The sequence below is a fragment of the Melopsittacus undulatus genome, chromosome 9 (assembly GCF_012275295.1).
Source record: "Melopsittacus undulatus isolate bMelUnd1 chromosome 9, bMelUnd1.mat.Z, whole genome shotgun sequence".
Lineage (NCBI taxonomy): Eukaryota > Metazoa > Chordata > Aves > Psittaciformes > Psittaculidae > Melopsittacus > Melopsittacus undulatus.
The window spans coordinates 29,211,481-29,223,715 of NC_047535.1; the positions used below are offsets into that span (position 1 = coordinate 29,211,481).

The 12,235-nt window shown below is 42.7% G+C and overlaps 1 protein-coding gene across 1 annotated transcript in view; it reads right to left on the reverse strand.

Annotated features, from left to right (window-relative positions):
* MAGI1 (membrane associated guanylate kinase, WW and PDZ domain containing 1) overlaps positions 1-12,235 on the reverse strand; it is a 339,145-nt gene that overhangs the window by 54,032 nt on the left and 272,878 nt on the right. The window contains 6 exon segments of the mRNA XM_031049169.2: positions 585-768; positions 770-1,206; positions 2,048-2,230; positions 4,739-4,831; positions 5,845-5,933; positions 8,205-8,262. Coding sequence (XP_030905029.1) covers positions 585-768; positions 770-1,206; positions 2,048-2,230; positions 4,739-4,831; positions 5,845-5,933; positions 8,205-8,262 — 1,044 coding nt within the window.

Here is a 12,235-nt window from a genome sequence, read left to right on the forward strand (position 1 = left end):
CAATGCACCGCAAATAAGCATGTCCAGAAGTAGCATTTAATTTGCTTACAACTTACAGAAGTTTGAATTCTCTCCTCCACTCCCAGCTGTACCCCAGGTGTAACCCTTACACAGTGAAGAGTCACTGGATAGCTGATTTTGAACACTGCAAAGTACAGAATGTATTACTGGCCTTTTCCATCTCCAAAACAGCTCTAGAAATGTCCATGTCCTATTTAAAATAATTTTTTATGAACATGAGATCAGGGTTTGCTATGTATGTAAAGGTGTAACCATATGTGTAACCATACCATACTTTTGTGCATTACCAGAATGCACAAATGTACGTGCATTCTGGTAACATTCATGCATTACCAGAATGCAGAATGAGCCAATGTACATTACCATGCACATTCCCCCAGTGCAGCATCAAACAATAATTGTAACTATCTATGTGACCTGATAACTGCCAGCTTGGGGCAGTTCCTACATCTCAGGACACAAACCATTTCTACAGAGATGCTTAGGAGATTAGGTCTTCCATGGCATGCATTTCTTTTTTAAATGTCAAGAAGAACTATTACAAAGCAGTTCTGAAGACTTACCTCCTCGCTGCACCAACAATGTGACTTCGCTTCCCTTAGGACATTCAATCAGCATATCCACCACCTGGTTGTGAGTGAGGCTCTGCACATTCTTCTTGTTGACTTCGACTATAAGGTCACCCTCCTTTAGGCCGCGGCACCTTGGGCTGTCCACGATTTGTTTCACTCTTTGGCCACCCCCCCCCCGGACTGTCTGCTATAGTAAACCCAAAGCCCATAGGCCCTTTCACTATATGCACAGTTATGAGTTCAGGTTGTGTTGCTATGGAAGACGCCAAAGAGACCGTGTCGTTGGGGTAACCATGGGGTCCATTGGAGGAGACCTCAGCTGGGCTGCTGGGTCTCGCTTCCTTTGTGCCATTTACTTTCCCTGTTTTACTACTGTGGCTTGCTGGGGAGTCATAATTCTCCTGCCCGTTCACAATGATCGGCTCTTTGTCCAAAATTGCCACGGACGTAACCAGGCTTGTGTTGGGATCATCGGGATCGAAGGGCAGGGGGTATCCTCGGCACAGTTCAAGGTCCACGCTGGCACCGATGGGGATGGACTGGAAGATTTTCACCACTTGAGCATGAGTGTGCCCCAGCACACAAGTATCGTTCACGCTGACTATGACGTCCCCTGCAGAGGACACAGACATATACCAAACACATACGTTTTGTGCACCCTCGGAATGTAGGACTAGAGCCCATGAGCTGATCCACAATACCCATAGGCAAATAGCACCATTTAAGTATCTTTGCAAGGAAAGGGAGTGGTGATACTTGGGCAAGCAAGAATTCTCTGTACATGATGGATTCACTGCATAAAGCCTTTATGTACATAAATGTTTATGAAAGTGAAATTGGAATTGGCTCATGCAAAAAATTAATACATTGAAATGATGGTATATGGCCCATTTAACAACCACTTCAAAGTCCGGCTCTCACTGTTATACACTGTGCTACACTGACATGTTAGAAACAAAACAGAGACACGTGAGAGCTATAACAGACGGCTCTCAAATACCAACTGCTCAAATATAGTGTCATGTCTCAGACATACTTCAGCCTGAGATCTAGGCATTGATTAGGTTATGATTTACTTTTTAACACTGTGGCTGCAACACAGGCATGTTCAATGCAGCCATCACCACAGTGGGGAGCAGTAACCTGCAGCCTGATGTGGGACCCCACAACTGATGGCTCCTCTCTGCAGCTCAACATGGGGAGAGCAGGAGCTGGGAGAGCTCCAGATGGATACTTTGACACCTGAGGTGAAATTCCAGCACATGAAGTGCCTTGCTGTAAGATTCTGAACATGTCCCTCAAGGTATCTCACTTCCCTGCTTGCAGATGGGACAGCTGGATCCTTTCCCCCAAAAGAGGACAAGGACCACAGTCACTTATGAACTGCACATAAAACCAGCCACAAGAACATAAAGCAAAGCAGTGGTGGCAATTTTGATTTAAAGCACCGGTACCTGTTTCCATTTTGCCATCCAGCGCTGCGGGGCCATCAAGCACCAAACTTTTGATTTGGAGAAATTCATCTGGCTCATCCCCTCCAACGACGGTGAAGCCAAAACCCCTGCTGCTTTTCCTTAGCTTGGTGTGGATGAACTTCCCTTTCAGCTCGGAGGGGTTCCGTGTAAAAAAAGGTTTTCCTGTGTAGGAAGTTTGGAAAAATCTATAAACAGGCACATAACAGTGTTTGATCTGGTTTTCCTCTGCCCCTCCCTGTTCTAACAAGTACATGGACAAACACAGCGGTGTGTTGGGATGGGACTGCACTTCAGCATCCTCTCATCTCATCAAACTCCACCCATCTCCTTGGATCCAATCACATAGTAAATGAAGTGAGCAAAAGCCCCTCAGTAACTGGCACTTTGTTAGCTGTGGCTGTGCAGACCAAAGTCACAAGGCTACAAAGGAGAAAACATCCTTTAAAGGATGGAATATGTTAAAGCTGGCAACGCTGGCTTAGATATGTGTCTTATCTCTGTCCTGGAGTGGTTGTATCCATCCCAGGAAGGATGGGAAAGGGCAGAGCACAAATGCCTCCTACAGGAGTCTGCAGCAAGAGTTTCTGCAGACAGGAATATCATTACATTTTTCACCACTCACCCTTCTCCCAGCCCACTACACAAAAAGCAACTTCTGAGTTCTGGCAAGACACTCCGTAACCCTTTAGCATAACCCCCAGCAGCACTATCACCCTGTGACCTGCTCCCATGAAAAAGGGAAGGACGTTGATGTCCTTCTTCAGCACTGAAGTCTGTCCTCTTTCCTTTCTGCTCCTTGCCTGTTGTGGATGAAACACTGATGTTGTGAAGTACGTACGGATCAAAGAGTGGATTGGGACCTGAGCAGCTGTGCTGGAGGGCTGTCAATGTTCTCTGGGAGCACAGTTAAGGGGGAACGAGGTGTTCCAAAGACAAAAGTGCATCCTTGCAAAGCATGCCGCACAGGCTCAGAAAAGTAATCCTGGTTGCTGTACTTCACAGTGCCAACACTATAAACACCTTTGCACTTTTAATTGTTGTTAATGCTTAGAGGGGAAAAGACTGTGCCACTAAGCCCTCTGGTGACAGCTTCAGGATCAGCAGTGTGTATCTCAAAAGCCTCGGCAGCATTGCCATGGGCCTCTGTTCAGACAGGAGAGCTTGAAGGAGTGAGGGGATTTGAGACTCATAAGCCTTTGACTGAGGAAATAAGAAGTATTTTTGAAGATTATTCATGAGAAGGCAGAGTGAGGACCTGCAGTCTTCTGCCTTTGAAAGGGAGCACAGGAACACGGCAATCCTGCACATACATCATGGGCAGATCTTTCCTCAGACCCCAGGCTGCAAAAGGACCCTGGCTATCAAAATACAATCCAACATCTTCAGTAACAAGCACGCCTGAGAGGCAGTGTGCAGCAGGGCTTGGTCCTGATTTCTGGTTCAAAAGGCAAATGGAACAAGCACAGTTTGCTGGTGTCTGCCTACAAACACAGGGTGAACTTGCCCAGCAGTAAAAGCGCAACAGCACCATAGGCTACATCCCACCTACAGCACTTGGGAAGGGATCATGTTTCAAATGAGTATATCTATAAAATCCCAGAGAGCAGGGGCACAAGGAGGGGTACTCATGCCCACATCCCCACCAGCAGTACCACTGGCGGGAGAGATGGAAACCCCTGGACATAGAGCAGGGGGACAGGGAAGGTGGAAAAGGTTGCTGCAAATGGGGAGTGAGAGAAAAGGGAGCAGCACTGAGAAAGGAAGGAAAGAAAGAGAGCAGGAGTCATCAGTGGGTACCAGGACACATCACTCAGAGTGGTGCTGGGACAGGCTAACGCTGTCCTGCAATGCTGCTGCACCATTTCAGTGGCTGTCAGTTGGGAGTGGGTGGAGAGCAGGGTGATGCTTCTAACATCAACCCCTGCATGACAGCTCCTTTGCACTGGAATGCACAGATGCTTTGGCAGCCCTTGCTTCAGCCTGGCAGTGTCAAAGGCAGAGGTGGCATTCACAGATGTCTTTGTGAGGAAGACCAGTGTCTGCCTAGGATCACAGCATCCCTGCTGAGCTCACCTTTGGAGACCATGGCTGACCTGCAGAACATGGGAGTATTTTCCAGCTCCAAGGGACAACCTCCCCATGGCTGTTCCAAGCTCTGACAGGATGATGCCCTCCACCCAGGCTTCTGCTCTATTACCTCTCCTAGCTGCTGGTTCCTGCCTACCAGGGCAATGGCATTTGCTTGCTGTGCAATTTAGATGTAGACAAAGGTGAAGCCAACTTATAACTACATGTAACCAGAGAGCACCTGTACTGCAACAGGTACAAGTGAAAATCTGCCCTTGCTGGCAACCTAATCTTGCAATGTTTCAGCTCATGCTTCAAATTCAGGGTGATTCATATCCTGTCAGATAAGTTATTTAAGACAAGAAACTGATATGTGAGCTGCTGGCTATACTCAGACCACTGACACTAATAAATAAGGCTGTACTAGCCCAAAGTACTTGTACACATGTACAACTTCAAAGTAGGTCTGCAGTATTTGCCCTGGCATGTGACACCAGTCACAGAAATATTTCTTTTGCTGGTGGCTGAGGGAATTTCATTCCAAGGAGGAAAACCTTGTTGCACTTCTACAATTGGTTTAAATTGGTTGAACAAGGTTGTTACCTTGCACTGGTGCTTCCCGAACTGCCTCTTGGTTGTTTGAAACATGGTTTGGAGCAGCGGGTGCTGGGAGAGATGGACACTCCTCTGTCCATTCTAGAGAGGGCAGAGAGGGAAATGTTACTTGTTTCATGACAGCACTATGAGCTCCTGCACGTACACACACTGGGAGTGTGGGCTTCAAGCAGAGGAGAAGCATGATAAGAGAGGAAACAGAGTCATGGACAGAGGGAATAAAATGAATGGGATGCCTAAAAGCCAGTTCTGAAGGAGTCTCTATGTCCAGGTCAACTGATTCATCTTGCTGTGACACCCTACCTCACACTCAAACTTGGGACATGATTTGCTTCTAAGTCATCTTGACTTCATACGAAATCTATTCTCCATGACATTCACAGCATCTAAGAGCTAATGCTGTGTGAAACGGTGCTGCAAGTAGAATACTGAAGCCTAAATTATTTTCCCCTTAGAAACTGTTGTTAAATAACTTGGTGTGAAAGCTATGAAAGTACCAAAACAAACCAAAATGACACAAGCCCCTCACTGCTGTTGGGCTGCATTTCAATAAAATAAAATGAAATAAAATTATAAAAATGGGACAAAAAAAAAGTGTTTTAAAATAATGAAATTAATTCAGATTTACAGCTTGATCTCATCCAAATGTCTTGTGTTAAGAAGTCTCTCATGCAGATGGGTTTTAGTGTACATGTAAATGCTCACTCCTCATCCCTTCAATAGCCTATGAGTCCCAATGCAGACTGGAACAATACCAGCTACAGTGAGTAACTTGATGGAGCAGATGAGAGAGGAAAATGTGGTATTTAATTGCTTCTGGGAAGCCCAGAAACTTTCCAGAAATAAAAGACAAGAAAACAAAAATGTCTCCCCTTTAACAGGGGTGAAAGCTGCTCTGTTTAAATAGTTCAGATTTTCTCCTTTGTCACATCTTATGTGAAGGGCTTTTGTTACCTTTCCTACACACATTGTTTTGCCTTTAAATGCTTAAGGCCATGGAGGGAAGTACAAACACATTGGCACTGTGCTGCCAAGGGAGGGAGGGCACGTTCCCTCCTGAAAACCCCAACCATCACACCCTCTGTGGTGCCAACCTTCAGGTGGCTGTTGCTGTTGTTCAAGCTGTTTCTTCCTCTTTGCTTCAAGAACTGGGTTTTCATACTGCGTCTTCCGGTTGATGTGGCTGGAGACGAAAGAGAACAATAAATTAGGAAAACCTTTATGTGACAAGCAGGAATGATGGACAAGCATGAAACTCCTCTGAGGAAAGGAGTAAAACACCAAACAAATCCAGCAGCAGTGTATGTGGAGTAAGGCTCGCCTACTTGCACCAAAAATTGTATTCAGGCAAACAAGCAGATTCCAGTACTGATATGATGTATTGAGTAGGAATGGCTAATTCCTTCAAATACATTAAAGTAGCGACCTATCTGTGGAAAATGAGCCTGCAGCAGAAAAGGCTCTCTGTTTTATTTCATTGTAAAAGACAGGCCTGTATCATCCCTGCTTTAATCAGATTCCCAGAGGTGTAGTCATTCCTTGGCTTACTGAAATTACCCGAAAAAAGCCTCAACAGAAAACCCCAACATCTGGTAACATCTGGCAGCTATTTCATCAATGCACATTATTAATGGGGGTTCTTAAAAATATTCATGGCAGTGCAGGCTATAGCTGAAAAGCTGGGCTCCAAATGGGTCAAAATCTATTCAGATTCAGCCACCAGCAAACACTCTCAGTGGAAACCACCATGTGGTGACACTCCAGCTGTCCCCCTTGGAGGGCCTTTAGGCTGCTTTTGACCTGTATGAGATGTTTAAAGCCAAAACTAAGAGGAAAAGGAAAAAAGCAGCAGCCCAGCCCTGAACATGGCAGACAAGCAATACACTGTGCAGAGGATTAACCGTTCTACGAAACCACATGGCCACAGATGCCAAGGTGGTAGGGCAGATCTGCAGACTCTGTAGCTGAGATGCTCATCAGCTGTTTAAGAGCAACTTTTCAATAGTGATTTCACTATAACAAAGGAGCAAACACAAAATTATATTAGGTTAAAGCCCATCTTTCTATGCAAAGCAAAATTTACCAGTAAGAACTTGCTATTTATTGTCTCTAGTCCCACATTTTTATGCAAAAACATATAATAATGCCCCGTTATTTTTATATTAAAATAAAAGCCCTGAATGAACAACCAACCACGTCTTCAGGTAATTATGATAAAAGCACTCTAGACAGTTATGTGCAGATTTTTTTCTGGTAAAAATCAATGTTAAAGCCCTGGAAAATATTTAACTAATCAAAGAAAAACAAATTAATGAGTTCTGTAAAAGATTTCCCATTTCAAGTTATGTCCAGAAAATTAAAGAAAAAAGGGATGTATTTTAAAAATTACACAAACTTTTTCATGACAGAGTTGTTTCTCAATAAAAATTATTATGCAATAATAGAGTGCCTGAACTGGGACAGAGACAAATGCTCAAATTATAATAATTTTGCTAGCTTACAGATAGTAAGTAAAATAAATTTATGTCTCATTGCTGTTACTTTCTGTTTAATTTTAGCATTACGGAGTGCCACAAAACTAATGGGCATATATATATAAAGTGACAGGAAAAAAGGCTGTAAAGACCTCTTGGCATGGCACTTAATAGCCGAAAAATATTCTTGATGTCTTTGGTAAATAAATGTCAAGCCTTAATTACACAGTTTGCTAACCTTGTTTCCCTAGGCACAGATGGTAGGGTCAGAAATGAGCCAAAGCAGACAGAAACCGTATTCCATGTCTATTCTGAGGGCTATCATAAGCCATCCTACTAGACAGGAGTATACACATAATTAAAAATTCATTTTATGGGGTCAGTGATGAAACACAACTCAGATCTCTGGTTTCCCAAGGGAGCGATCTGACATCTAGATAAAGAAGAAGCTGCTCTAATTCCACAGAGAGTCCCATTAAACCTGTAATTCTATTCACAACAACACAGTCTGATGCAAGAACCTCTGTCGTGGCTGTTTGGTCACACAGGCTCATCCATTCGAGTGCCTGTTGACTCATAACTGAATTGGTGGCCTGCTCTGCACAATCATATCTTGATCATAGCACTATACCAAGGGGACAAAGTTCAGTTAATTGCATGCTTGCTAATGCTCTCTGGATAAAAGCATTTAGTGAGGTGCTGGGGCTCCTGCATGCCCCAACCCCATGGTGCTCCTGTCACCCTTGAGCTCACCCCTAGAGCTCAAACCCCTCCTCCCAGTGTGCTCCTGCATCCCCTGAGCCCATTCCCATGCCAGGGTACAGGTGCCAGAGCCTACCAGAGGATAGGAATAGCAAGCTAGGGCTGCCCTCTCTCAGCCCCTCAGCATCCCCCAGGCTGTAAGAGGTCTGGGTCTCCTCCTTCTCCATATGAGATGTTACCAACCAAGCACACAGACTGCTGCAGAGGAAAGCACTTACTCTACATAGTAGACACCATATACAGGATCCTCAATTTTCTCCCAACCAGCAGGCAGCTCTGCAAGTAGAAAAAGCATTACTGAAGCCTCCAATGTATTTTTTTTCTGACAGTGTGAAAAACCCATACGTAGCTCAGACTTCAAACACTTTTCAGAATGATCACAACCTCCTTTTCAAGGCTGGTGTAACATGGCACCACCTGTGCTACCAGTGCTGGGTTAGCAAATCAATGGGAAGATGCTCGTGCCAGTTGATTTCCTTTTTGCATTAAAGGAACAAATAATCAATAAAGTTCCTCTCTGGGAATGCCTCAAACGTCCTCCTGGTTTCACCACCATGGGCAGAGCACTGCAGTGAAAGTCGATGCAGGCAACCAGCCAGAGGCATTTTAAGACCAGTATATGGCAATTGGAGAGATGATGGCAGCAACAGAGACCACTTTCACCCCCTGTACCAGGGCTGAGCCATTTATGCTCACCCACTGCTGAAAAAGTAGCTTTTTGACTCTTATCTCAGGGGTTTAACCTGAATTGCTCAGCCATGACCTCAACACAAAAGCACATCTCGAAACAGGACAAACTGAATTTAACATAAACGCCTGGCACATGGAATTCACCCAAGTGGGGCTGGTACAGAGATGTATTTCACAGCACAGCACTTACTGTAAAAACACATATTGCCATAATCACATGTAGCAGATTTCATTTTTCAATTAGCATAATTAACAAAAAAATAGTTCTGAAGATGAAATTAACATTTGGATATGTATCCACTTTTGTTCTTGTTGATTTTCTAGACTGCACATAGTACTTTAATTATAATTAGTGAATGTAATAAAATCACTTCAGCATCCAACTGAGGGTTATTAAAGCTGCATGTATTACTTAAGGGCCTGATCCTTGTCCCACTCATTTAAACACAATGTTCCTGTTGCCTGTGGGTACTGAAATAATCGTTCTATTAACAATGCAGTGTGGTGTCTTTGTGCAGTACTGTGAGTCAACTTGAAAGAAGGCTTCACCATGCTTGGACTATGCAAATGTGGTCCCACCGACTCTGCACATCCATTTAAAGAATGATTTAAAAAAAGCCACTGTCAGATAACACAAATTCAAATATCCCAAGTAATTCTGCAAAATTGAACACAAAATTATCAAGATTTATAGTAAATAATCTACAGGGGGGGGGGTTCTGTTATCAAATACAAAGACTTATTTTCATTAATGGCATCAATTACTGGGCCAATACAATCAACAATGGCCCATTAATTAGAATAAATGCATGGATCTAGTTCTGAATTCATAGTCTTTGACTATAATGCCATAAGGATAGAAATAGCTCCAGACTGGAGATGAACTGAATCTACACAAACACACATGGATTAATTACTCAGAGTTTATGTTTTTGTTCGGAATTGGCTGGAGATCAGATGAAATCAATTTTCATGGGTTTTGCTCCACATGTCCCTTATTCGCGGATATAAGGTACATTTTCCATTCTTCTCATTATTTTATCCTTACTGGGTTTAATATCTTTGGATTCCTTGAGACATAAACAATTAAATGCAAGCCAGTGCTAACTCTTGGGCATGAAAATACTCCTCAGTTTTATCAGCAGATCAATCTGAAATAGATGCTTCAGAAACAGATACTCCTTTACCCCGCGCAAATCTATGTGAGAAGTCAGAAAGCTAGAGGTCAAACCTGAAAGTCTTTTCACAAAGGGAACTCTCAGGTTTGCAGAGGAGTCCCATATGTTGAGAACACTGCGGGACTGGCTTAAAGAGTTTCAGAGCAGTTAAATGAAGACCTAGCTTGTAATCAGGAAAAGCAGAAGTTGAGGCAGCCCTTAAATTTGTTGCACTGTGTTGAAAGTAAAATGGTAAGGAGACCAAGCTAGGGGCAGAAACAAAATAAAAGTGAATGAGGGAGGGGAGAAGGAATGCACAGATGTCTTAAATATGAGTTTCCCACATTTTTTACTGCTAAGTATCTTTTGCTATTTTGGACTAGAACTTGTTTTCTATTTTAAAAGTTTAAACAGTTATTTCTTTTTTGCTTTTATCCTGTTTATTGTGCCAAAATCTTTTCAGTTTTATATCTTTGCAGCTTTCCGTTTATGGAACACATCTCTGTTTTCAGAAGTAACAATAGAGAAAACTGCAGCTTTCAACACATTACTTGTCGATTACATAGATGTACTTTCTGACTTCTAAAAGCTTCTGACAGTTCTCTAAAGCAAAAGGTGGTATTCTCCATAGCCATGCTGCACAGTCTAGCTTCTTGGCAGCTCAGAGCATTTGTCAGCAAGTAAATTCAAAGGACAAATCTCCAATTTTACACTTTTAAGCTGGGGTAAATACATGGATTCCTACTGAGATGCTCTTGTTTAATATCCTACCTCCTACCCTATGGAAGGGATGGACTGATTCCTATAAAAGAACTTCTCCAACCACCAGGTATTTTAGTTGCCATATAGTTGCACTATAAAGGAGATGGAGATGACCTTGGTATATCAGCTCTTACTGCTCCCTGTGAGGCCAGAAGGATCTGTCCAACTCTATGTCAAATCCTATTCTAGAGGTCAAATTTTTGTGTCCTTTCGTACAAGCTTCTGTTAAACAGAGGTGACCCATTATTCCATATTTAACAAACCTTCTTGGAAAAAAAGTTGTGTAAAAGCTCAAAGTTTCAATTTTCTTATATTTAGAACAGAAACTGCTGATAATCTCAGGAGCTGAATATCTGGTGCCAACAAGGTTATACTAACTATGAGTACAGTTAGTGAATAGGCCATATGTTTTCATGCCCTGTCCCTAATGCTGCAGTAACCAGCCGAGCCCTTTGAAAGTCTTTCTTCCCACTGCAACATTTGCAAATCTCAACAGTATATCAATGGGCTGTGAGCTCAATAAAGCTTATCTGCATTAAAACAAAAGGAACATCTCATGATGTTCAAGCAGAACACTTGTGTATGTAAGTGTCTGCAGAACTGGGGTCAGGCTTATTAAATAATGAGTTCCCCTGCACCTATTTTTTCAGCTCTTCCTCTGCACTACATCCTGATATCGGACTAGAAGAATGGCACATTTCCATTTCATTACTGCCTCTAAATTTGCTTTTTAAAAACCTCTCCCTTATTAAGTCACCCTTTGTGAAGACCTTAATGACAAATCTTTCAGGTTGTTGGTGTGCATCCACCTACTTCTGATGTTACTTGGTCTGCTGCTTATTCATATTGAGCTGTGCATAATGCTAATGTACCATGAAAATTACTACAATCTTCTTTACATTGTCATTTCTTTCAAAATCTTGCACTGAAAGAACTTAGGCCTCCAGCATGATTCCAGGCATATTATCCAAAAGAACATTTCCTGTAGTAGTGTTACAAGTTCACTCAATAGCTGCTAGTCGCTGATGCTGTATCAATCACACAGAAGCCTGAAGCCGAATACACTTACTTGCAAGTCATTACAGAAACCAGAGGTTAATTCTCTAGTAATAGAATCCTCCAGTATGCAGAACTATAAACTGTAAATATAGTCCCTTTTTAAAAGCAATAATAATAGACTGAGTGGAAATAAAATCCTATGCAACCTCTTCTGCCTTTCAGCTTTCCAAGTGCACCAGAGCATAGCTGAACAGAAATAACAACTGCCTCTGCCATCAGTATAAACAGAATGAGTACCACTGAGATTAGATATCAAGACAGCATTCTCCACAAAAAGATGCAGCAAATAAAAGTGCATCACATCATTGAAAATGATCTGTTTATAAAATCACCTACTGCGGCAAAAATTTTCAGCTGTTTCATTCACAAGCTCAGCAGAAGCATCCTATGTAATACTTAAACTTTCTAAATCACACTTTGATGCTCTTGCCTGGGAAATGTTTGTGGCCACCATAAAAAGACATCATTAACAGCTTGATTTCAATGCTAGCATCTATAAGCTTTCTCCTGGAGCTTTTGATGCCAGTGGAAAAGCCTCTGACTTCTGCAGGGCCCAGGAAGAATCAACCTTGGACAAATGG